The 25,920-nt window shown below is 40.0% G+C and overlaps 1 protein-coding gene across 1 annotated transcript; it reads right to left on the bottom strand.

Moving 5' to 3' along the window:
• Positions 1–1,656: 1,656 nt before the first annotated feature.
• On the bottom strand, positions 1,657–21,071 carry EIF3B (eukaryotic translation initiation factor 3 subunit B). Its single transcript, XM_062588478.1, has 19 exons — positions 20,478–21,071; positions 14,756–14,948; positions 14,036–14,155; positions 13,885–13,942; positions 13,095–13,223; positions 11,878–12,035; positions 10,836–10,967; positions 10,652–10,718; positions 10,046–10,092; positions 9,018–9,228; positions 8,363–8,435; positions 7,701–7,823; positions 7,098–7,176; positions 5,892–6,030; positions 5,159–5,284; positions 4,594–4,671; positions 4,025–4,133; positions 3,382–3,500; positions 1,657–2,209 (listed from the first exon to the last, which is right to left on the bottom strand). Exons 1-18 carry the CDS (start codon positions 20,986–20,988, stop codon positions 3,397–3,399), a joined length of 2,457 nt encoding a protein of 818 aa, XP_062444462.1. The 5' UTR covers positions 20,989–21,071; the 3' UTR covers positions 1,657–2,209; positions 3,382–3,396.
• Between the last annotated feature and the right edge of the window lie 4,849 nt (positions 21,072–25,920).

Genomic DNA, 25,920 nt, shown 5'->3' with positions numbered 1-25,920 from the left:
GCCTGCATACAGTACTTGGAAACCTGCTTCTCTTGATCTGCTTTCAGAAGCCCTTACAAGGGCCACAGACTGCAGGCTGAAAGCCATGGCACAGAGCACGTGAAGCATTAAGCCTACATGGATTCCATGCGACAGGATGCTTCCTCCCCAGTACAGTTCCTAGTGTTCCTCTGAGATATGCCAAGTAGACTTATCTACCAAAAACATACCCATAAAGCAATTCCTGTAACACATAATTTGCAAGAAGCATTTGAGATAAAAAATGCTACAGAAAAGACAGCAACTTAAGTGAACAGCGTCAGATATACCAGTATTAGAGATAAGAGGGCTCAACTGCTGGTCAAGAGCAGTCCTGTTGGCTTCCAAAGTTCCCATAGGAGCAGCAAGGTTTTCTCACTGATGACTAAGACATACATTTAGCACACTTCAGAGAAGAGTGTTAGGAGAGATGGATTCAATTCATTTAACATTAGCATTACATTACTATGAAAATTGCCAGAAATAAGACAAGAGCATACTAAACCTTCATTGCATAGAGGTAGAAAAAAAATACCCTTTAAACTCACGATTAATAAGTTCTTGGTAAATGGTCTACAAGACAGGTCTTCACAATCAAAGGGTAATTAGATCATTTTGCTGTAGAAGTTTAAGTCATTACTGAAGAACACCTGGATATGCTAGAAGTCCTTTTGTACTGTTTGGGCAGAAAGCAAAGATTTTTTTCCCCCTCCCTCCCAATCTATTTAAGGGATTGGTACGTATTATGGACAAAACTTTTATTCATTCATACTCCATATATACAGGGATATGGATGATTAAAGCAGGAAACTAGAAACTAATACAGACTTCTAGAAAAACACACGCTGGTTTAAGACCGAGCTACTGAAACTTTAAGTCAAGGCCATCATTACAAAATAGTCCTTTTGAAGCACCTTCCCAGTAAAGAGAACATGGAAGTTAATTGAGGGCTTTGTGCATTTATCACAGGAAGTTCACTGAAGAACAGAGCAAAGTGAGTGGCAGAAACATTATTGTCCGTTGGCTGCTTTCAGCTGCATGGGGCTACCCTTTGCCAGAGGTTGCTCTCCGTCTTCCACTTCAGGTCAAGGGAAAGCAGCAGGCTGGCAATTGCCCTGCTCTGTCTAGATCCAAAAGAGAATTTCTGCTCATAGAGACAAATATGAAGAAGTTGCTCCACCAGGTCTAAGTACACTTTTTTCCCCCTCTTAACACAGGGGGCTCTAGACATGAAAATACATATGTAACAAGGAGTCTAAGGCATGTATATAGAGAGCATTTCTCTGAATTTTTTCCATCAGTGCTCATTAATAAGACTGAAAGTAGTTTTATAATTCCTGAGGCTAGTATCCGTTTGTAAGAGGGCTTAAGAAATGCACTCATTTTCCTGTCCCTCCGCTATGGTTAACATATCAACCTGTAATGAGTTGTAACATGCTTGTTAAAAAAAAAAAAAAAAAAAAAAAAAAAAAAAAAAAAAAAAAAACCAAACAAACACAATGAATGAGGAATCACGATAAAAAACCACCCAAAACAACTGTGGATTCAATATAGCAAACACACTATTATTACTCAGGGTATGTTTGACACTAGTGATCCAGGGAAAGAATCCCTAAAAACAACGCATAGCCAGCCTGGTTTTAGTATAGGTCTGCTTTTATTTCCATATTCAGCTCATTGAGGGAGAGATCCTTTCCCAATCTGAAAGGAGGAGGATATAGCCCACTGTAGTGCTGCTTCAGCACACTAAAACACATCATACGAAAAATGGTTCTGCTGACTTTTTTCCAAACAAAATGAACACTCGTCCATGCACTTGGGACATAAAAAGAGTCCTGAAACAAAAACATTTGTGTGTGTGTAAGACAGAGGTGCACTGATGAAACTCACCTCACTGGCAATAGTGAAGAACTGCCAGTTGGTAAGCACTGCACAGAAGTCAGGAAGTAAATACTGGTAGTAGTGGATTTAAAAAGAAAAACAATTCATAAAAAAAAAAATTAAAAGCAGCGCCTTCCCAATATCCCACTGCAGCAGGCAGCAAGATTTAAAGGCACTACAATGTGTCAAAATGGTGAAAACCTGGTGCAGCCACCCTTCCACAGTGTGAGAATATGGATTAAAAATTCCAAAGTTGACGTAGGCTTTCTGAAAACGAACAAACCTCTTTTCAGCACAAGATACGGTGGTGCTGCAGAAAAGGAAAAGAAATGAGTCAGTTACTTTGCTTTATACAAACAGTTCAACCTTACCACAGATCCTAGCTGGTGAAAAGTTACAAGTGTGCATTACACTTGTTCTTAAACTGATGCTTACTTAAATCCAAACACTAGGCTGCTCTTTTTCCCTCTTCCCTCCATATAAGATCTCCCACATATGGGACACCATAAATCAGGACAGCTAGACACAAATGTATTAAATATTCTAAGGCTATTAAGGTTTTGGACACATACAAGAGGTGCGCTGTTCGTATTTTACTTCATCTCTGTAAGATATCTGGAGCCTAAAAGGTGTAGGGTGACTCCCAGCTGCAGAAGGTATGCTTCCGGTCTCCCCTTCCTCTTCCCTAAGTAAAGATGTAGGCTCTGTGACAGAACAGGAATGTAGTCCAGGTTTTAAGTCCTATGTAAGTGCCTTTACTATCAAACAATCCTTTCCCTCGTGAATACAGCAATCTCAAGCTTCCTAAGAGAACACTTCCTACATCAGCTGCTGAAACTAGCCTCTGCATTCAACATATAAATATACAAAATGAATACACAAATAAGGAATTGGGGAAAGTATTGATTGCACAACAACAACAAAAAGAACAGCAACAAGCAGTGATAGTCAATACATGAGAATCTGCTACTACCGGAATTCTAACCAATGTTTCTAGAAAGTGATAGCAAACCTTATGTGGATATTTAAAAATCTAGTCTAAGTTAAATCAATCCACAGTCAACTTCCTATATGGTCTTTATCAAAGTATTTAAGCTGTCCAGTCTTGAATCAATACAAAATCTAAAAGGCAAATTTCTATCTAGTACTAATTATAAAAGTTTTTCTGCTACTGACAGAGCTTTGAAAGTTTGGAAAATACTGAGTTTAAAAGCTGATTCTGGCTCTGTCATCAGTTTGATTGCTCTGGCAAGACAGGACAGAGACAGCATTCTGCTCAGTACAGCTCATAAATCTGACTGAGTCAGATCATCATAAGTCTGAGACTGTTTTTAGAAAAGCTTTTGTCTGTCTCCTCTAGCCACAGAGGAGCATAAAAAGTCAGAAATTAACACATTCACCATGCACTAAACAGGTGCACACTGAAGCACACTACTGAAAGTGTATAGAAGATTTTCTTCACTGAGAGGTAAGCTATCTTACCACAGTTTTAGCAGATTACTCTGGTTCTGCAATGGTAATAATTTCTTCATTGATAAAAAACTCAACGGTCTCCTCCTCCCAGTCATCAACATTGCTGTCCAGTTCATCTGTGTCCACCCCTGGAAGGGAGAAAACATTAATACTGAATGCCTTGAACATGGCAGCCAGGGAAGGTTGAGGTGCTTAAATATTTCTTTAAAATTGCAGGAAAATTAGAGGTATTTGGTGCTTTGAATCAGAACAAGGACATGTCAGATTCATTACATCCAAAAGTCAAACAAGGCCTCTCTCACTATAGGGTTTTGATGATTTTTTGGTTAAGTGCAACACCGAAACCGCTTTACAGTCTTATCCTAAGGTCAAGACGATGCTTAGCCTGGGGAAGGGTGGGGGGAAAGATGACACAATATAGGTACAAAAAAAAAATTGGTAGCCAGCATTATCAGTGATCTCCTGTGCAAAATCCAAACTTGCTGAGACTCAAGAGGAAAAGCACAGTGAATAACTGTGAGAGAAGAAACTAGTTTTGGCAGGAAATAAGAGGAAGAAAAAAAGTGAATAGATTCTCAGAACAGAACAGGTATTTGTTAATAAGTAGCAGTTATTTAGCAAGAAGTCTTTGTAAGTGCTGTGTGTGGCTTACCTCCTCGAAGCTCTAAACGCTCATTCCTCTGTTCCATATACAACTCTTGTGCCATCTTGCGGTACTTTCTGAACTCTTCCATCATTGTACGTCTCCTTTCCACGAGCTCCTACAAAGGCAGGAAAATGTAGATAATAAACCCCCATCAAATCCACATGGGATACATTTGTTAAAAAGTCAAACTTTTTTCTCATGAATGTACCTTCTACTGACATTTCCCCCCCCCAACACAAGAGATCTTTCTCCTATGTAATCAAAAATTTGTTCTGGTGAGGTTTTAATTAAGAAGTGGCTAGTACAGCAAGTCACTAAAACCCCAACAAATTTTAGCAGCTTTGCTTAATGAGGTATCACCAGTGCCTCTCCAGATTCATTACTGTTTAAGCTGAGAATTCAGTAGCATCTCAGTCTGAATTTCCTGTTAGAATTAGCACTAAAATATGGGATTCAAATAAGAACAGATGTTTTGTTATTCAAGATAAGAAATTTTACTCACATATTACAACAAAATAATACAGTATAAGTTACAAAATTTCCATCTACATTATTAGATTCCAAAAGTGTCTTGCCTTTGAAGCTTTGGACTGGCTCAGACGATCCTTCTGTTCAAAAATCTTGGAGTATTTCTTCAGGTCTTTCTTAATTTGCTGTAAAACAAAGAATTTTATTTCAACAAGGGAAAAACAAGGAAACCAGCAACCACAACCGATATTTTTTTTAGATAGGCTCAGCATTTTTGCAAACACCTCTCTTCCAGGCAAATCTCCTTAACTATAATTTTCTTTACAATTCCTGGCTTGTAACTACAGATAACATAAATGCTTCTGTAAACATGCAACTAGTGGAGTCTGGATAGCTAAGTTCTATTCTGTTCTTTTTTTATAACTTTTCATTGGACCCTAACAGTAAGCACAACTGGTCATCGCTTCTATTCTGAACTTTAGTTAATATCTACAGTCATCCCCAGAAGTGAGGTCCTCTATGACAATATGCAAGTTTTTCCACAAATACAGGGAGAAAGGCAATTCCATAACTTGTTAACAGTTCAAATCTCATACTTCTGAGAAAGAAATAAGCCACATATGCTTATATGCCAAATCAACATCAGTGGAAGGAGTCAGTGGAATACACTACCTTTATCTGATCCTCACTGAGAAGAGTAGGTGGTCGAGGTCTCCAAAGAAGTTGACAGAACCTGTCTTTATTGTTCTTCTGAAGCAGACGGCCTTGGAAGGTCCATAACCAATATGCATTGTCCACCTGAAAGAGTAGTGAGCGATCTTAGTCAAGATAAGCTATAACTTAATACTATAGACCTTACTCCATGTCTTTTAAAGTCTTTTATATAAAAGTCAGTATTATTAGTCAAAAGAACAACTGTATTCTTGTTAGTGCCTTCTCTGCAGAAGTCCAGTTCCTCAAAAAAAAAAAAAAAAACACAGAGTTTATTTGTTCCACACGGCTTTGCAAGAAGTTATCTCCTGGAGGATCATGACAATTTGAAACTTAGCAACCCCTTTATTGTATCTTAAAGTCTAAGACTCTATACTTGTACAGGAAAGGGTTAAACTGCAGTAGCTAGAACTACGTGATAGTACTAAGAGATACCCAGCGTATCTTGCTGTTCCATACGGATCAATTCAGAAAAGGGACACTCAGTTCAGACTCATGAACTGTCCTTCCAGAATTTATTTTGGATAACCAACAAAGCTAATGGTTCAAAGCTAAATGCTTAGAGATTAATAGATAAAACTATGGTGCAGGTTATGACACATGAAGAGGTACACGTGTCTATTTTCTCTTCGTAATCAGAAGACCTTTTCAATATCTCTGTAAGAAGAGTGGGGAAAAAAAAAAGTATTAGTACCTTGTGACTCCACCAAGACACAGAAGTCACAATGTATCTGCCTGTAGGATCCCATTCCACATCTGAAGCTGTATAGTGTTCAGCAATATTCATCATGGTGCAGTCAGATGTATCAACAAATGCTAAGGCACCATTCATGCTGCAAAGACAAAACAAGACAGATTGTTTCACACACTAGTATAGCCTGATTTTTACAGGCATTCCATAAGCTGCATGTTTACAACTCCTCACTACGAGTGTAATTCTTTAGAGTAACCAATAAACATGCTAATATCCCAAGTATGTTTCTGTGGCTTTAAAACACAATGAACGACGAAGCATAAGAACGACACATTATACATCTTCGCTTCTATGTTCAGTGACCCTTACTTATTTTGTTTCTATTCTTGAAGTCATAATGAAGCCAGGTGATAGCTGAGGTATAGCCAATCATATGCTTAGACATATTTAAGACATAGTGAAAACAAGATCAAAAATAAAAACAAATTTCTAAGATGAGAAAGATTTTTCTGAAAACACGTAAAGGCAAATACTACTCAACAGATCAAATAAAACCTTTTTCACTATATTTGATGTATATTATTTTTGACAACTCTGACAATACATCAACTTTGTCTTATGAAGCACTGCCTAGAATAAATAAGGCTATGACAATTGCAGAAACACAGAAGCGTGGCCATATGTGGTACAAACCGGAGTTGTCCAAAGTCAACGTTTAACTCAGAAAGTAAACTACTGAAGAGTGTTTCTAAATATCCACTATTTTGTTGAAAAATTCATTCTTTGATTGAGGTAGCAAAAACAGCAAGTAAAAGTTACAGAAAACTAAGCCACATCATGAAATTGTATCTCTTGCTTTCCTTTGCTTTTGCAAACTGATAGCAATATGTGCAGAAAAATACAACTGGGACAATTTACAAGCAATTAAAATCCTTCTAAGCCTTAGCAAGATCAAGCACCTATTAGAATCCAACTGACAAATCACAATAGGGCAAAAGGAGATTCTTCCGAGAGGCCTTAATATAAACAGACATTCAGCAACAACATCAAAAAAGAATTAATATGCAAGATTTTTGTCCATTTCGAAGTTATAAAAGTTTATGTTAAGAATATTCATGGTGATACTATACACATCTTAATGAGATATTCCTGCCTTTTTCCTGTGTTAAAATGAATATGCTGTTCAGTAACCTGTGAAATACCCACCTTCTGAGGCCAGCCAGTACTACAAACTGTCCTTGAGGACTCCAAAATATCGTGTTTGCCTGCTGTTTGTCAAATGTTTCTGGAAGGAAACAATGCAAATGTAGAAAGAAGTCTCATCTCATAGCCTTCTAGTAGTTCATAAGCAGTTAACTCCACCTATTGCTCAAAAGACATTTCTGAACTCTGCAAGTAAGTCCTAACAAGATTAGCTCTACACTTCTAAAGACAAAACCCAGTAGTGTCAGAACATGCAAAGCTAGCTGAAAAAAGAAGAGGAGGAAGATCAGAAGACCACACGACCTTGACTTGGACATAAATTACATCTAAAGGGAGCTTACTAAGTCTGTGCTATTGCCTTGCATAGACTTCCCACAGACCACATAATTATTTTGACTAAAAAATCTTTTATTCCCAGATCTTGGACCAAGTCCAAGTGAAAACAGTTCAGATGTCACTAGAAACTCAAATTTCTAGAAAACAGTGTTAAGTATACACCTAATGTCACACTATTTTCCACAAAACTACAACCGAGTCTGATGTCTAGGTTACTGCCACGTAAAATGCTTAATATCTGCACCTTTCACTAGTTTGTTAGTCACTTACTTATCAGTTCTATTTTGCCATTGTTTTTAACATGGTAAAAGGAAACTGAAATTCGTGGAGTTTCTCCATGCAACACAGCAAACTTGCTTCCATTTGGTTCCCAGGCAAAGGCTATGATGCTTTCTGTAACACAGAGAAGTCAAAACTCAGTCAAAAAAAAAAAAAAATACAGAGCTTTGATCTCGAACAGTTACCGAAGAAAACCAAGATGCTGAAGACAGGAATCATAAATTACAAACTCTGCTGTAAAGACTACCTCATAAAACAAAGATTAATAAAGCAAATGCAGGACTTTTCACAGGTAGCATGTCATAATCACAAGCACTGGCTCCAAATTCTTTCATCTGTTACAGAATACATCTAGATAAGCAAGTAAACTAATCTTCAGCCTTAGCATCTTATTAATATGATCTTTTTAGTTCTGCCACTTTTTAAATCAACTACAAGCATGGATAGCAACTAAAGCTTGACTTCTCAGATTTTACACAAGAAGTCCTGCAACACAGATACTGTAATTCACACCAAAAAGAGTTTGTTTCCTAATTATCATTAACAACTGTCAGGTGTTGGTGGGACTTTACTAAGAAAGGCACAAATGCCTACAATAAAAGGTTGCCTAAAACACTATTACAGATCAAAAGTAAGGAAATATTTGGCTTTACCTTTCATTTCTACCACATCCACTGGCACCTGCTTCTCTCTCATTCGAAATATCTCAAAGTTGGTCACTACCCCCTGTGAAGGCCAAAACCAACTCATTATTCAGTCTAGAAACAAACAGTACAGTAAATTTCAATCACTAAGAATAGAAGAATGACTAAACAAGTGTGATGAGTGTCAAAAACATGAGATTTGTCTCCTAGAAGGAAGTGGATATATTCAGTATGCTTCATTTTTAGTTTTCTTTACCTAACACATTCTAAGTTCTTGTTCTGATAATGAATAACGTAAGAGTTCTTCACAAAAATTTGTTCCTTTACAGACTGTTAAAAAATACAATTAATACAGATTAACATATGGTATGTTATACAGCATGACCTATGGATTCAACAACTGCACAATTGTGAGAAAGTCTAGACTTCATTCATTCTAAAAACAAGTCCAAGATGCCAGTAAACGCAAAGCAAATCTTAGATGCAAACATGTGCATGTGGCACTTCTCACACCATACTTCAAATCTGAATGAAAACAGCTTTTCTAATAGCTTTGACATGATGTAATTTACACTATTCTATGTTAATTTTCTTACATTACTGTCTTTTAAATGTCAGCATAAGACAAAAACAAGTTTTATGAACAAAACCAGAATCCACACACCTGTGTACCTTTGGGAGTCCTGTCTACTTTCACACACAAGTAATCCCCATTCTTCTGCCAGTGTAGTTTACAATCTACGACATTGAACAAATTCCGCACACGAATTTCTTGTCTAGAAGGCAGCTGCATCAAAGTCACTCTTGCTGGGATGTCTTTGTCCTCAGGCACCCAGAAAGCAATTATGTTACCACCTGGAGACCACGAAAAGTCTCTATGCACAAAGAAGTTAGAAATATTCCATTTTAATTTTTAATTTGAAATAGTATAAGCAGAAGCCATTTTCAATATTGAAGCTCAACTGCAGACAAATACCACTCTCAATAATAAAGGCAAACAGACAAACAATTGGGAACACATTAATAACCTTGCACATACCACAACAAAACTCACTTTTAAACTACTGCTTAAACTTGCTATAGGGCTAATGCTATAAAAACAATAGATTTCACTGCATAAAGCAAAGGTATGATCCCCAACTATGATTACTAAATAATCCCAACAGGTCTAAGAAATAGACTCATTAAACTGGTGAGTCAAAGAAAAAAAAAAAGTTGTCTATTAAATTACACTCTCTCACACCCAGGTACACTTAATTTTCTCACTGCCTTAAAGAAAGCTACATCAAACAGTTTCAGAAATCAGAGTGTCTATTGCGTAGACATGCATAAAACAAGCTAGTTCCATGTCAGTAGGCCACATACAGGACACACTGTTTTAAGCCAACACGCAAATCCTAATAGGTATTCCCTAGCAAACTTCATTCCAGTTTGGTTTTATACACAAGGAACAGGTCTTCCAAGCTAGGCCCCTAGATTAAGCAGTATTACAAAGTACTTCAAAAAACAAAAGCTGCCACCTGTGGACATCAGTAAATGGATAATTTTCCTTTCCAACAGTTTGTCTAATCTGACCACTTCAAGATATATCATTTACTCTACCTAACAGTTTAAGGATCCCTCTTACAATACAGTCCCAGATATTTAAAAACTACGACTAAAGAGAATATTTTTACACAGGAACATACTCACCTTATCCCAGTGATTTTCAAGCTTTTTTTGTCCAACAAACCCATAGACTAAAGAAAAAAAAAAGGGGGGGGGGGAATTTTCAAATTAGCAACATTCTTATATAGAGTATTAGGAAATCATTTATCTCATTTTTTCATATTTTGAATATCTGTATATCACAATTACCCAAAAAATGATTTTGTACTTTTGTACTTTTTTTTTTTTTTTTTTTTTTTTTTTTTTTTTTTTGAGTACAGCAGCCTGCATTAGAATAGAAAAGCAAAATAGACAAGATTAGGCTGCAATTCATAATGTCTCCTGGGAATTATGGCATTCATCTGCTATTAAGATTTGGGAAGTGTCATATAACTGATGCCATTGACTCTTAACGAGTAGTATATTGAGCTCTTTAGGCCTTCTAGAAGCATAGTGTGAAGTTTACTCTCAGGTTCAGCTACCATTTCTTCATCCATGAAAGACACACAAGATGAAACAGACTTCTCTTAAGTCTAAGTCTTGTACAATTTATTATTAAAATGTATCAGTTAGAATACAGGGGAAAGGTTGACCTTCTAAAGCAGAAATGGAGGAAAAAAAGAAAGAAAGAAGGGGGGGGCAAAAACTTACAGGTGTTTCGTAGATGCTGAGTGTATCTGAAGTCATTCGAGCAAAGAATTTACCATCATGACTCCATCTAGAGAAAATAAAAAGAGAAAAGAACATTAGAGAGGGAACTGCCTTCGTATTAAACAGAAAGTCTAAGATAACTTGCTCTATATAATCTCTCCTCTACTGCTGCTGCTCAACCTACTTAAAAATAGGCCAGTGAGCTGAGTTTTCACAGTGGAATCCTCGCTTCTTTTGCCCAGTCAGAATATCCCAGATGATAATAGCCTGAGGGTCATCCTGCGTGTCCATCAACGGGCTGAAGGTCACCAAGTATCTACAAAAGAAATAATTAGTTTCATGGTTGAAACATGTTTGCACAAGCAGGTTTTTATCCAAATAATATCCAAACCCAAAGCACTTTCAAACAGCACCTTCTTTATCAAGGTCCTTTGGAGAAGAGGGAACAATAAGAATGATGTGATAGAGGGGGAGAAGGCTTCCAAGACATGGTATTCTCCTCAAATCTTTCTAGCTGAAGAGGTTCTAGATTTATGCGCAAATCTTTGAAACAATGGGAAGTCATCAAATACAGTATTACTTACTATGGACTTTTGCCACAAGAACATTATTGTTTTAGAACCAAATATATATATCTGTTGACCTTTGCTAAGCTGAACTATAGGTGTGCTAAGCTTTTCTCCATTTAGGAATAAATAGTATCTCTTCACTACAACAAAATATAAAATCAAATCACTCCCAAGTATCTATTGTTTGAAAGCTAACAAAACAAGAAACATCTGACAGATTACATCCGATTTTGACCTTCTGCATAGAGCTGTCTGAAGTGAAAGAAAACAAGGAATTTACTCTGTACTATAGATGTAGAAGATGCTACTCAACTAAAATTTTTCAAATAACTAAAAAAAAAATCTAACACAACAGACATCACATCCAAATTAAGGGGGAGGTATTTGTTTTGCCCTGTTCCCCTCCCGAGATAACGTCTTCCAAAGACTTGTCACTCAGTTCTGTCAAACAATTGTTCCAGATTTTCTTCAAAAATTTTTCCTGAAGTTTAAAAAGAGTTTCACTCATTCTAAAAAAAGACTTACACATGTAAAATAGCACTTCCAAAGGCAAAGGAAAACTTAAGACCCATACACAGGGATTTAAAAACACAGCAATCAGAACATACATGCCTCAAGATTTTGATCCCAAACCCCAACCAATGTCATAGTCCATACCTTTCACAAGGTGAGAAGTCAATAAGCTGTACTCCCTGGTGACTAAATCTTTGAATCTGCTTGAACTTCTCTCCACCCCAAAGTGCAATGCCTCTCTGATGGAACGTAGCCAAGTAGGTACCTTTCGGGGACCAACGTACGTAAGTTTCTGTCCACCGCTGGGGAAAGAAAAAAGATGTACACAAAGATTTAGTTTCATGGTGGATTCCTACAGAAAAAGAAAGTGTGTGTGACTTGCAGCATCACACTTTGCAAATCCATTTATTAAAGGAGTATTTCAGAATCAATGAAAGCATACACTAAGAGTGATATTTAGTTTCATGCACATAATACACAGTATTTACTCTTCAGGTTCTAAACTGCAAATCGAAACTTTGCAATTTACTGATCACCAAAAGTGTTTTCCAGGAATAGTGATGTCCTTTGTACAGTAATAGACAGCTACATCCAGTGAAAATAGGCTTGGCTTTCTTTTTATTGGCTTTCAGTCCTTGTGAGAACATATCTTTCTCCGAAGTTAAAAGTATTCTAAACTTCTAAAAGATACTGCATCTGACCTTCACCTAAGGTGGAGGGATATCAGTAACATACAGCTGGGGCAGTGACTATGGTCATGAACAAGATTACTCACCACCCCAGAATTAGTTTCTTCCTATGCTGATGCAGAATGGTTACATGAGAAAGAAAAAGTTCCTAGGTTCTCAGGAAGTCAACTCCTGGCAGCAGACAGGTGCACTAAACTCTCCCTTTTATATGCTAATACCAAACCAGCTATTCCATTCCTCTTCAACACCTCTACAGTCAGCAGAAAGGCAAAAAGCAATTAGAAGCAGCATACTTAAGACCAGTAAAGCATATATTCAGCAATGAGAAATAGTACTCCTCAAAGTCTGACTCTGAGGCTTTCGGATCTTTCTGAATCATCTATAATATACAGAGGAAGAAACTATCAGGCATCATGGACAGCTAGCAGACCAGTTAACTCCACATTCCTTCAAAAGCAAAACCTTTTTCTATCTAAGCATATAAGTCCGATTCTAGAGGATGCAATCTCACTATTCTTCTTCAGAGGAAGAAGAGAGAAAGACATCATTTTAACAGCAGAAAAAAATAATTTCATTTTTTAAACCCCAAAAGGTAAAGTATTATAATAGTATAAAACTACTGAAGGAGACTGACAGTGTATCTGCAATGTACAGCACTTCCAGGACACTCACTGCTCTGTCCTCAATTTGAACAGGTTCCTTGATATCATTCCAAAAAATGGATGTCCGGTCTCCTGACTCAAAGATGACGCTGTATTGATCCCTACAGTCTGGGTCTTCCAACCAGTAACGCAGATTTCCCTAAGAGAAATAGAAGCAAAAAGATCAGTAGTGAGTCAAAGGCTAAGATGACAAGTTCCCCAAATTAACATCCACCCAACAAGTAGAAGCCTGTCTTATACAAAAGCATATAACTTTGGAGTCTTACCACTGCAAACAAATTTTGAAAAATGAAATTAAATAATACAGACCACTAGTTACTGGACACTAGGAGAACAGATCATAAAGGTGGACCAGCTGTTTAATGCTATTCAACACTTCTTGACCAAAAAAAAAAACCCCAAAAAACAAAAAACCAACAATTTAGTTTTGTTGTATTTTTTCCCCCAAGTGATTCCTTTCTTCACAGGACGTTTTGCAAAACTAGGGGTAACAACCACAGAAGTTTGCCTTGAACATTCAAAATTATATAAGACACTTTCAGAATTCCCTTTTCAAATGGCTTGCAGCAAATCCTTCTTTACCTTAAGTTTTATCCATTGTGAAACTACTAAGCAGAACCACTGTTCCTCCTGTCACTTCATGACAGTGAAAACAGAGGAACAGGACCATGTGATCACTGCTACTACTTAAACACCATTAGCATATCAGTTTTCTATTTTGATATGATTAACACAGCAATGAAGTGATCATTTCATATTACACAAAACACTTTTTCAGTTTTTTCAAAAAAACACCTTACCAAATCCTTAAATGGCTGTTTCTCAGGGATTTCCCATTCATCACTGATTGTCATGTATCTGCAAGAGCAATTTGATCGGTTATACTTGATGCAGATACTCCTGATTAGAATCACTCCCGAAAGCTACAAAGATACATGATGCTGCACTCACTTATCAAAGTCTGTGAAAAGGTTGACTCTGAAAGTGTGCTGCTTATCCAGTTTGTACCCATCCGCATTCTTCACAGCATCCACCGCGTGAGATGGAGACATGTACTCCAGAAAGATGTACCTGCAGCAAAGGAATATGAAAGCGTATTTAGTGATAACTACATAACAGTTCATACTAAAAAACAATTGGAATGAACTCTGTATTCAGTACACAACATTTAAGATAGCTTCTTGTCCCTAACTAGTTAAAATCAAAAACAATTAATTTCTACTTCAGCTCAAAAGCATATATATGTTTTTGAGCTGAACAGGCAATATCCAACTGAAATTGATTTCCTTTCTGCAAATGGGCTAGAATAAGCAGTGAAGGAAAATTCACACAACACAGAACTGCAATGACAGCTAGCATCAAGCAAGTATGCAGCTCTTCCCAGCTGAATAACAAATTATGTCTAGAAACTGAAAATCTTGCTGTAGTTGCTCATTCACAGACACCTCAAAACACAGCTTATTTTTCAGTAAACATAATTCAGCTTCATCCTTGCCACTAACATAATCTACTCTACAACCTAGCAGAGCTAAATTCAGAGTATGTCAAAGACGGCTTCAGACATCACTTCAAAGAAATGGTTTTTCCAAAGCATCAGAAATGTGTTTTTCAAAACTAACTAAAGCATCCTGAACACAGAGAGTGCTTCCAGCAGGAGTTATCATGACTTACCCCTTCGTCTTCCCATCTGCTTCTGGATAAAACTCATTGATAATTTTCCCAAACTTGGAAAATATTTTATGGATGACATTCTTCAGTTTCTCAAGACGGTCTGGTCCAACTTGGGGAACGTTATCCACCACTATTACTGAGTCAATTCCATCTGCTTCCTGCGGCTGATCTTTCAGTACATCACCAAGCAATTCTGCAAAGAAAAGGCATACAAGAAACTAAGATATCAATCTACATCATGAAAGAAGACGACAGAAAAACGAGAAGGATAACAAGAAAAGACTGCTTTGAATTTAAGTAACATGATTTAAGAATCCTGATAATGAACGAATGCTCTGCTTTATCAGAGAAAAAGCCGAAGTGAATAGAGAACATTCCAACAACGACCACATTCTCCAAAACACGTGCACTTCCTCCTTCAAGTTTTAGCACGCAGCAATGTTCTAATAATAAGTCTACAATGACATAATAGTATTTCCTTGCTGAAAGGCATGATTTCTTAGTTTCTTGACAAGAGTTAACTGTTTGAAGTTTGAAATCTTTCATAGAGCTTACATTAAAGACATCAACAATCACACTATTAATTTGTTTCAGGAGCTGGAACTGACCCTTGAAATCCTTAAAATTGCTAATAATAAAGCATATATCTGTAAGTCTTACTACACAAACTCTGACTATTAGACCTACCCAAATTATAACCTGATGACTATTATAAAAAGAAATGCAACATGTTCCTCCTTCCCATATTACAAGAGTTGTAGCATCATTTAAAGTCATCTTCTGTACTGGAAGTTCTGCATGTCTTAGCATCATTGTAATTATGGTTGAGAAATCAAGCTCCATCTCAACCTTTAATTAAACAAGAAAGTGAAGCTATTCTAAGTAAAGACACTAAAAGCCGTATTATACATGCAGCAAGCAAATATGAGCACACACCTTTTCATACTCTGGATATTCTTCAATCACACTAACCCCCCTTTCCTAAATCATTTAATAAATTCAGAAAGTACTTGCTGGTACAATGGGCTGCTCAGTGGCTGCACTTTGTTTCTATTCTGAAGGGACTGCTAGGGGAACAGACTCTTACTACAACAGAGTTGAAGTTTTACAAACATAGAACTGAGAACATTCAGAAACACTGTAACTCCGCACTGGCAGCTTGCATACTGCACTGGGATTTGGGGGAAAAAAAAAGGTGGAAAAGTACACAGCTCATCTGTAAATTGTGCACAAAGTTAGAAGCAGCAACAAAAACACTGTATTAGTGTTATGCTGTAGAATTCTAGATATACCTCCTGTAGAGTCTGGGATATCTAACTTTAATTTTTTCCTCAAGTTAATTTTATTTACTCTGTATCCACTAGCTGAACCCCACTGCTAATGTATGAATTGAAACATTTCTCAGACATTGCCCAGCTATGGAGTTGTACTGATCTGCAGGGCCAACAATCAAAAATCACTTTAAGAGATTAAGCTAGTATCACTAAGCAAAGAGATACATAATCTGCCAAATATCTTTAACCCAAAGTTATTTTTAAACCTTTCCAGGGAAAAACAACAACAACAACAAACCACAAACAAAAAACCTCCACCCACACTACCCCTAACTATCCTATTCAAACACGTATATGTTAATTCTTGTCTAGATTGTGGGTCTTTTTTTATGGTCTAATTGGTAATGTTCCAGCAATTTACAATTAACATTATTCCCTTATCGTGTTCTAAAGCTAAACATCAGTTACAAATAGCAGAATATTTCTGTTTTACTGATATTTTTAGTTTTGTGTACCTAAATTGCCCAAAACTGACATTCTGATGACAAAAATATTCAAGCATGCTGAAAAGCAGGTAAAAGAAGGACAGAAAATTTCACATATGCCATGTAAGTAGACCAAATATTGGTAACCATATATGTGTATCTGCAGTAAGATTATATGAAGAGCACTATAAAATTCAAGACTAGACAGAAAATAAGTGTACTCCACTATACTTCGGAAGTGCAATATGAAGATGAAATTTGAAGAGTCAGACTACAAACCATATTCATAGAGCAGCAAAAAGACTAAATACATGTATAAATTTTTCAAATATGAGAGCAAATGATGAAGAGCGTTAGATGTGTTGATATTTTAAAGACATATTTACCTTTTTTTGTGTGTTTGGAATTTAAGTTATTTTTCCTAAAAACAGAAACAGAAAACAGTGCTGGAAAGTGTCTAGCAGTGGAAAGTGTTTACTCTGAATTTCAACCTAATGAAAACCTAACCTTCTATAGTTTAAACTCAAATGGATTACTGCACGTGTCTCTCTGATTTGGACAATACACTTCACATAAATTTATGCAAAAACAGATGTTAGCACCACAAAGATTTTATAGGACTCAGAATATTGCTCTTTGTACTACTTGTTACTCAGAAGTCCATGTTTATGTATAAACTACGAATAAAAAGTTGAACAATGTTAACCACAGACCCAGAAATTGTGAAAATTTACTATTAATGGTGGCAACTAAAGAAAGCTGAAGAGGTTAAAGGAACGATCTTCCATGTTACTACATTTTACTCACTCTGTGCACTTTAGATTACATCCACAAACTTCTCCTATTTGCACTGGCATATAAGCAAGAGGAGAAGTTTTATGAATGGAAATCAGTTCCAGGATTTGGAAAAAGGTTAGTTACTTATATCATCAAGCCTAATATATATATATTTTATCCATTTTTGAAAAGACTTCAAACAAGTTACTATCAACTAGCTATTCAAGAATGGCTAAGATCTCATTCACACTGCAGAATAAGGCAAACACTCAGTGAACAGTGCACAATGCAAAGATGAGTGAAGAGCTGGAAGGCTTGCTAGAAGTGAATTTTAAGGAACAAGTTAGGATACAGTCCTTAGCAGAGTAGCAGACTGAAAATAGGAAAACAAAAACTCAAGTATAGAAAAAGTTTATAAAGAAACAGAGTTAAGAACAGATATTCTGATAGCACAAAACCACACAGATCACTGAAGACGATCAAAAGTCTTGATAGCAAGCTAGAAGCACTAGTCCCAGTAAGCACGTTCACAGATGAGACTTCAGGAGCACTATTTGGAACAAACAAGTAAGCAAAGCAGTAGAAGGCAAAACTCAACATGCAACAACGAAAAGTTAGTTTCTTTCAAAGCACAGCAATGGCTACTGGAAATCACTCTCTACGTAGCACTTTCTACCTACACAGTTTGGTTTAAGGTACAACTGAATGTATTTTGGATACCTTGCCCTGCTTCCTTCTTTTAGCTCCCTGCTACAAAGTTGAGGGCAAGTTCAAACTCTGTGTTACAGATTTGTAAGACATGAACACAGAAGACTTGCAGTTAAGTTCATTTCCTAGTATACACTGGATATTAAAATATTATTTCAGGACTTAGGTATTCTCCAGGTAGTTAACAGTATACTAAAGTTAGAGATAGATAATCAATTAATTAGGATTTAGGAAACATGCACTGAAGTGTCTCCTATGCCTACAAAAGACTTCAGGGACTGAAGGAAGGAATTTTATAATCTGATATTAGAGTAAAATGACAACATGTAAATTTCTTATTTATCCAACAGTTCCATAGCTTCGATTTTTTCCTAAATATAAGATGGAAGCATGCTCCACAAGGAACAGCAAGATCATTTTCATATAAGCATTCAAGACAAAAAGAAGTAGACATAGAAGGATCATTGGTATTTAGGCTCCCTTAGTCATTTTTTTCATAACTGCTTCCCATGAAAACTTTGTAGGACTGCAGATCAACCTATTTACATATCTAGATGCTTGTGCAAATACACACAATACACCTGTATTGAATGAAAACTGTAACAGAAGAAAGACAAATACCTACACAGTACCACACTCTTCTAATTTAAGTTCAAAACTGTAAAAAAAAAAAAAAAAAAAAAAAAAAAAAAAAAAAAAAAAAAAAAAAGAGAGAACCTTCAAAGAGTAAAAAGCTGGTCTAACCAGCTCTTATTCCACCAAAAAAGAAGGGTGTGGTGGGTAAACAGCTATCTTCAGCTGCCAGTTTTAAGGACCATTACCATCATGTGAACTAAAGTTTTATTCACCATTAAGTGGTTATCTGACACATCCCTTCCTGCTTGAACTTGGATCAATTGTTCTGTGGTGCCAATATCATTCTGGAAAAAGTTAAATAAAGTAACATATATCTGAGATGATCCAATCTAAAGTTGCTCTAGCACAAGTATTCCTGAAAAATGTGATATTATCAGTTATCATTATAGCCCTGGCTCATTGACACTGATGGACTGCCTTTCTCCATAGGGAGTTACCATGGTAAGAGGAAAGAAAGATGACAGCTCAAGAAGTAACATGTACATGCAGAAAAGCCAAACAAGCAGTTTAAAACAGTAATTTCATCATTAATATGGTGTTGTTCACATAGCTGAAAAAGTTATTCAGATTCATACTTAATAACAGAAAGGGTAAGGATGGAAAATCTGCCTTATTTTGCAGAAGAAAGAAAGAAATGAACATAATCATCCCAAATGTAGACACGGTATATCAACAAACACTTGACTAGACAAAAGAATCCAGTCACATTCCTGCAAGTAATTTTGCCAAAGTAGCTTTAAGAAATGCACAAGTGAGAAGAGACAAGACAGACTACTGAACTGAGAAAAAAAATGCTTCCTTAACTTATGATACTTCCCTGATCTTCCATTAAACTAAACACGGGACTGGAATACTGCAGGCACATACACCACCTATGCTTCACTGCCAGCCCAAAAAAACAGTTTAAGAACAAACTACCAAATGTTGTAAGAACTATTTTCCCAGTTTAGACATAACTATTACAAGAGGCCCATGACAGCATATATGTCAGAACAAGTATTGGTAAACCAGACAAGTACTTCTGCTGTCCAGATGGGACAGTTTATCAAGACTCATCTGAAAGAAACAAAGATATTAGAGTTTTAACTCCCTTATGCCAAAATTAGGTATCCCCATAATTATTTTTGTAACTACACAGTGGTTCAGTCATTTTAAACGTCAATATACAATCATTTCAAAGAGCTTCAGTCTGAACTTTTGAACATGAGAACTTTTTTTCTCCATATTTTCTTGCCACAAAGTGCCAATGACAACTCTTACTGAGTCGTCACTCTTCTCAAATTCACACTGTTCATTTACAGAGTTCCTTCTGAAGATGTTGAAAAAACAAAGAAGTCTGGTTCATTAGTATCTGATCAACAATTTAGAGATTGTTTGCACAGTTCAGTTTAACTAATGGAGGCAAAGAGAAAACACAGAGGTTGATGATTCCACTTTGCCAGGACAGCCCGTAAGTTGATACTCCAATTTTAAGGGTAAATTTAAGAACAACAGCGATTAAGGAGCATGCCATGGTGCACAGATGTGCACGAAGAAATTGCACTTCAGAAACATTGCTACAGAGGGGACGCTGCAGCCGGTACAACCACCGCAGCCAGCACTGCGCTGCCGCCGCGGGCGCGCCAGCTGCCAGGCCCGGCGCGGCGGCGGCCCCGGCCGCGCTCGCTGCCGGACGAGGGGCTCCTCGGGCGGGATGTGGCCGCCGGGCGCCCGCTGCGCTTGTCCCGAGAGGCTGCCGGGGCCGCGCAGCACCAGGCGGGCCCGGCGGCTCCCCGCGCCCCGGCCGGGGTCCGGGCCTTGGCCGCCGCCGCCCTCCCCGGCCCGGCCGCCCTCCCGCCGCACCTTCGTCGCTGATGTCGTCCACGAAGTCCTCGGGGTCGCTGAAGGAGAGCTCGTCCTCGGGCTCGGCGGGGGCGGCGGGCGCCGCCTCCTCCTCCTCCCCCTCCGCCGCCGCGCCGGGCTCCGCCGGCGGCTCGGCCTCGGCCTGCGGCTCGGGCTCGGGCCCGGACTCAGCCTCGGCCTCGGCGGCCGGCTCGGCCTGGGGCTCGGGCGCGGCCGGCGGCTCGGGCTCGGCCTCGGCCTTCTCAGGGCTCTGGCGGCCAGACGGCGGCTGCGGCTCAGGCTCGGCCTCGGGCTGCTCGGCGGCGGCGGCGGCCTCGGCGGCGGGCGGCGGCGGCGGCTCGGGGGGCCCCGGCGGCGCCTCGCACTCGCCCGCTTCCTGCTCCTCTCCCTCCTCCTCTTGCGGCGGCTCCGCCGGCGGCGCGGGGGGCCCGCCCGGCTGCTCGGGCTCCTCGCCGGGCCCCTCGGCCTGGGGCGCGGCGGCGGCCGCCGGGCTCTCCTCGGTGTCCTGCATGGGCGGCGGGCGAGGGGTCGCTGCTGGGCCGCCGCCGGCCGCGCGCTCCCAGCTCGAGCGCGACGGGCGAAAAGAGGGGGGAGGGGCAGGGAGGCGCCTACCGCCCGGCCATGTGCGCGCGGCCCAGCGGGCACCGCGCGGCGGCGCCGACCAACGGGTGCGGGGGGGGGAGGCCGCCCGCAGCCGCCGCCCCGCGCCGCCCTCTTTCCGCGCCGCTCGGGGCGGGGGCGGGGAGGGAAAGGGAGCTGCTGCTCTCGCCTCCCGCTGCTCGCGGAGCCAGCGGCGGCCTCCGCTTCTTCCCTGCTCACAAGGGTTACGGCTTCCCCCGCTTCGTTCCTCGCGGTGGTTGAGTCCAACATGGCGGTTCCTTCCAGCCTCCCGAGATGGGGTTCGGCTGAACCATTTTGGGGAAAGCGGGAAGAGGAAGGCACCATGTCATTTAACTCCATCGACGGCAAATGGATCGTTCCTGAGTTTTGGGTACCTCGACATGTCTCCCTGGCGAACGGCAGGGGGGAGGCGACAGGACAGCACACGTCTACGGCCTCCCCCCCACAAACGCTCCGCCATGGGCTCGCCCGAAGGCGCTACCAAGCTTATGGGAGAGGGGGAGGCGCGCGGTGCCGAGCCGACACCCTCGCGCTTACGCTCGGGTAGTACACGGGGAGAGGGAACCCCCCGCGAGCGGCGGCGTCGCGCGCCATGGTACGGCCCGGCGGCGGCCGCCACATCAGCCCCGCGCGCGCCGCTGCGCAGCTCCCCCTGGTGGCGGCGCCCAGGGCAGCGCCGCGGGGGCCGTCGGGGCGGGTGCGCGCGTGCGTGAAGCGTCACAGCGTTGACAGGGCAGAGCAGCTGCTGTGGGCAGCGCCAGGCGTTGGGACGCGTGCCTCGCACTACGGTGTTTCTCAGCTTTAGATGAAATCTTGGGAAATCTAAGAAATGAAGCCAAGAAAAGCCGGTTTTGTAATTTTACCAGCTAGTCACAAGGTGTCACCCTGACTCCGTTCACATCCCGTTGGCCGAGCCTATCTTGCCGTCCGGTGTTCACGCCGCGGGCCGTGCTTACGAGTGGAAGTGGGGACTGGCGCTCTGTGCAGTGATTATTTTTTCCCCCACGTTATTTTCATGGCAGTTGACCAGACTGTGACGTTCTGGTTTGCAGTGGCATTGACACATGCAAATGTAAAGAACAAAGCTTGAATTCTTTCTCCTGCCATCACAAGCGTATAATTTTCCAAAGGTGAGGACGTGCTGTGTTTCAATCCACAGTCCCTGATGGGTCCTCAAGATCACATGGCTCTTCCAAGACCATGTATTTGGTCTCTGGCCTATGTTTCAGCACTCTCAAAATAGTGTGTATTGTTGGAATGGGCAATTTCTGCATTTAACCTTTCTTGCTGCTTGCAAGCTAACTACTATTACGATCACTTTGGTTAAACAGTGGATCTAAATGCTGGATCCTTTTTTCCTGCCTTTGAATAGTCTGCTATTTGCACTTTTACTTACTTTACAGCAACTTTTATTTTTTCTTCCTTCCTTCCTTCCTCCCTACCACCCCCTTTCCTTTCTTCTATTGAAATTTCCCCTCCAACCCTGCACTATCGCTCACTGCTATTCTTTGTCTTCCAGTTCTTAACTCAGCAATCTCAGAGTGAGTGGAAAAACTTCTACAACCAGAGATTTCGGGAAGCTGCAGCCCATCCCTGGCAATATTCCACATACAAAACTCTTCATGAAATCAATGAGAAGTTCGGGGAAAGAAGTTCATCAGGAATGGCTTCTTGTAATATGTCTGTGAAACCAGAAATGCGTCATACATTTTGCTGAGTACGTGTGATCTAAGAATAATGGCGTTAAAAATACTGATTCCTAAACTGAATTTTGAAAGATTAAGTAAGCTCTGATTTTAATGCTCTATATCAATTTTACCTAATACTGATAGGATGTGCATAGAATGACCTTTAGAAAGGTTGGGGCCTCAGGTAATCATGTCCTTTCGTACTCATTACATTTTACATTTGTGACCCTGAATCTACTGATACTTGCCCCTTTTTCTTTCTCCAGAAATTACTGTTTCTTTATGCTACAGGTTTTCCAAAAGCCTTTGCTGCAATCACACGCAAAGAAAGGAAGAGTTAAACAGTTTATGTCAAACACATTTTTTGGGGCCCTGTTCAAAAATTATTTCTGCAATTGAAGTATTTCTTTCACAGTATTTCAAGATTTCTCTCATGAACTACAAAAACAATCCTCAGTGAAGAATGTTTTATTTATACCAAATAAATAATTATGCTTATTAGTTTAAGATCAATCAAAGATCTATAGCTAAATGAGAACATGTTGATTCCTCCATTCATTTTCTCTAAAAATGCTATACAGGCGAAAAAATGTGTAGTGCTTAGTTTTCAGAAATGCTGAGTATGCAAAACTCTCCACTCAGCTGCTGTATAAACATGGTTTGAAGGGCCTCTCAGCTTAAATAATACCATGCCGCTTTAATTTTATAAACAGCTTTAGTCTACACCCACGCTTGTGGGGATCTCTGTTGAAATAGCTACTGAGGCAAGAGGTAAAAAGAAAAAGGAGACTTAGTCATTCAGATCTTTGTAGAAGGATGAAAATTTTAAGGGAAAAACTATGATCATAATTACTCAGACCTAAAAATTCTCATTTATAATTTCTATGTTTTAGTTCTTTATGCATAGAGGGAGGATAATTACATATCTTCCAAAGATTAATACATATAAGGAACATTAACTCGTGAATGTGTGTCCAATACTTCAGATATTAAAAACTAGAAGTAGTATTATGAATTGGCAACACTTTAATCTGGAGATCCAGAGTCTATATGTATTTTTGTATATCTTGCTTGTTTAATGGTGTTTGTAGGAAAACCATAGTGCAAAATGTATGCCTTATATATGTATGTGTCAAACAGCATTTCAGAATAATATAGTATAAGAACTGAAAAAAAATTGGTAATGAGAGTAATTAGTGTCTGAAATTCTTATTTTATGCAGTTTTATAAAGTGTATTTGCATTCCAAATGTTTATATTTCTATGCTTTACTCTATAAGACAATATTTGTTTCTACTTTATTAGCTTATAAGTGCATTCTTTCTGAGGCATAGTATAAAATGTTACAATGGTTTTTCCTCTGGAAAATTATTAGTATCAGTTTTAACTTATCCCCAATGATACTTCAAAAAAATCTACATGTATCCAAAAATATCAAAAACAATGAGTAGAGGAAACATCCTATTGCATAACCAGATAGTAGCAAAAATTAAATGCCATAGGAAAAAAGGCAACTCTATAAAAGAAAGTACGCTAACAGGTTTTCTCAGGTACCTCATCTGTCTCAAAATATGAAATACAGTCCTCCCTTAAATCAATTGCTATGTGACTGAACAGTCTGTTTAATTACTACTACCTAGCATTTATTTCCTTTTCACAGCACACAATGAAATCCGCCTAGAAGTTCACATTCCCAACAACCATTCCTGAATGACAAAGTGATCCTTTCCATTTTTTAGCTAAAATTTGATTTGATTTTGGAATAGAGCCTATCTGAAGCCCACCAGCTGATCGCTTCTGAGTTTTTCTATGCTTCAAGATGTTTGAAAGATTTATTATTAATCTTGAAGTGGTTTAGCAGTGCTTTGAGCAATCTAGTCAACAGCAGGGAAAGGTTATTACCCCCTCAAGTGTTTGAGCTCTTATTGTGAGAAAGCGAACATATTCCCAGTAACCTTGAGGCCTCAGAACTGAAGTACGTGTTTGTTTCTCCTAATCAGGGACATTATTGTGAAGTGCTGTCATAATGCAAGAGTACTTCAACATGACACAATCTCTGGCCATGACCTCATGCCCCAGAATGACAAGGCCGGGTTGGAGTACTACAGTCCTGGTGGGGAACAGAGTAGCACCATATTGATAGGGGCTGAAGTACCACTGTGTTGGCAGGGACTGGAGTACCACCATGTTGGTGGGGAGCAGAGTATCGCCAAGCTGGTGCAGGCCAGAGTACTACTGTATTGGTGAGGACTGGAGTACCACCACGCTGGCAAGGACTGAACTACCACCAGGTTGCTGGGGATCAGAGCACTACTGTGTTAGTGAGGACTGAAGTACCACCTTGTTGATGGGGATAAAAGTACCATATCAGTGAGGACTGAAGTGTAACTACATTGGCGGGGACCAGAGTATCAGTACGTCATGAGGACTGAAATAACACCACAGCAGCACCACATCAGCAGGGCTGGGGCACGATCACATCGTTGAGGACTGCAGCATCACCACATCAGTGGGGCTGGAGCACGATCACATCGCTGAGGACTGCAGCAGCACCACATTGGTGGGATTGGAGCACGATCATATCGTTGAGGACTGTAGCACCATCATGTCGGTGGGGTTGGAGCACGATCACATCACTGAGGACTGCAGCACCGTCACGTCGGTGGGGTTGGAGCACGATCACATCGCTGAGGACTGCAGCAGCACCACATTGGTGGGATTGGAGCACGATCATATCGTTGAGGACTGTAGCACCATCACGTCGGTGGGGTTGGAGCACGATCACATCACTGAGGACTGCAGCACTGTCACGTCGGTGGGTCTGGAGCACGATCACATCACTGAGGACTGCAGCAGCACCACGTTGGTGGGGTCTGGAGCACGATCACATCGCTGAGGACTGCAGCAGCACCACGTCGGTGGGGTTGGAGCACGGTCACATCGCTGAGGACTGCAGCAGCACCACGTCGGTGGGGTTGGAGCACGATCACATCACTGAGGACTGCAGCAGCACCACGTTGGTGGGTCTGGAGCACGGTCACATCGCTGAGGACTGCAGCAGCACCACGTTGGTGGGGTCTGGAGCACGGTCACATCGCTGAGGACTGCAGCAGCACCACGTCGGTGGGGTTGGAG

The sequence above is a fragment of the Rhea pennata genome, chromosome 15 (genome assembly GCF_028389875.1).
Source record: "Rhea pennata isolate bPtePen1 chromosome 15, bPtePen1.pri, whole genome shotgun sequence".
NCBI lineage: Eukaryota > Metazoa > Chordata > Aves > Rheiformes > Rheidae > Rhea > Rhea pennata.
The sequence above is the reverse complement of the archived record's forward strand: the minus strand, read 5'-3'. Positions and strand labels throughout refer to the sequence as shown.

Coding starts and splice junctions, on each gene's coding strand:
- EIF3B (XM_062588478.1), bottom strand. CDS start 20,988: ATGCAGGACACCGAGGAGAGCCCGGCGGCCGCCGCCGCGCCCCAGGCC. Junction 12,036..13,094: donor TTCAAATTGAGGACAGAGCA/GTGAGTGTCCTG, acceptor TTCTTTCCCCAG/CGGTGGACAGAAACTTACGT. Junction 8,436..9,017: donor GGACTCCCAAAGGTACACAG/GTGTGTGGATTC, acceptor TGGCCTTCACAG/GGGGTAGTGACCAACTTTGA.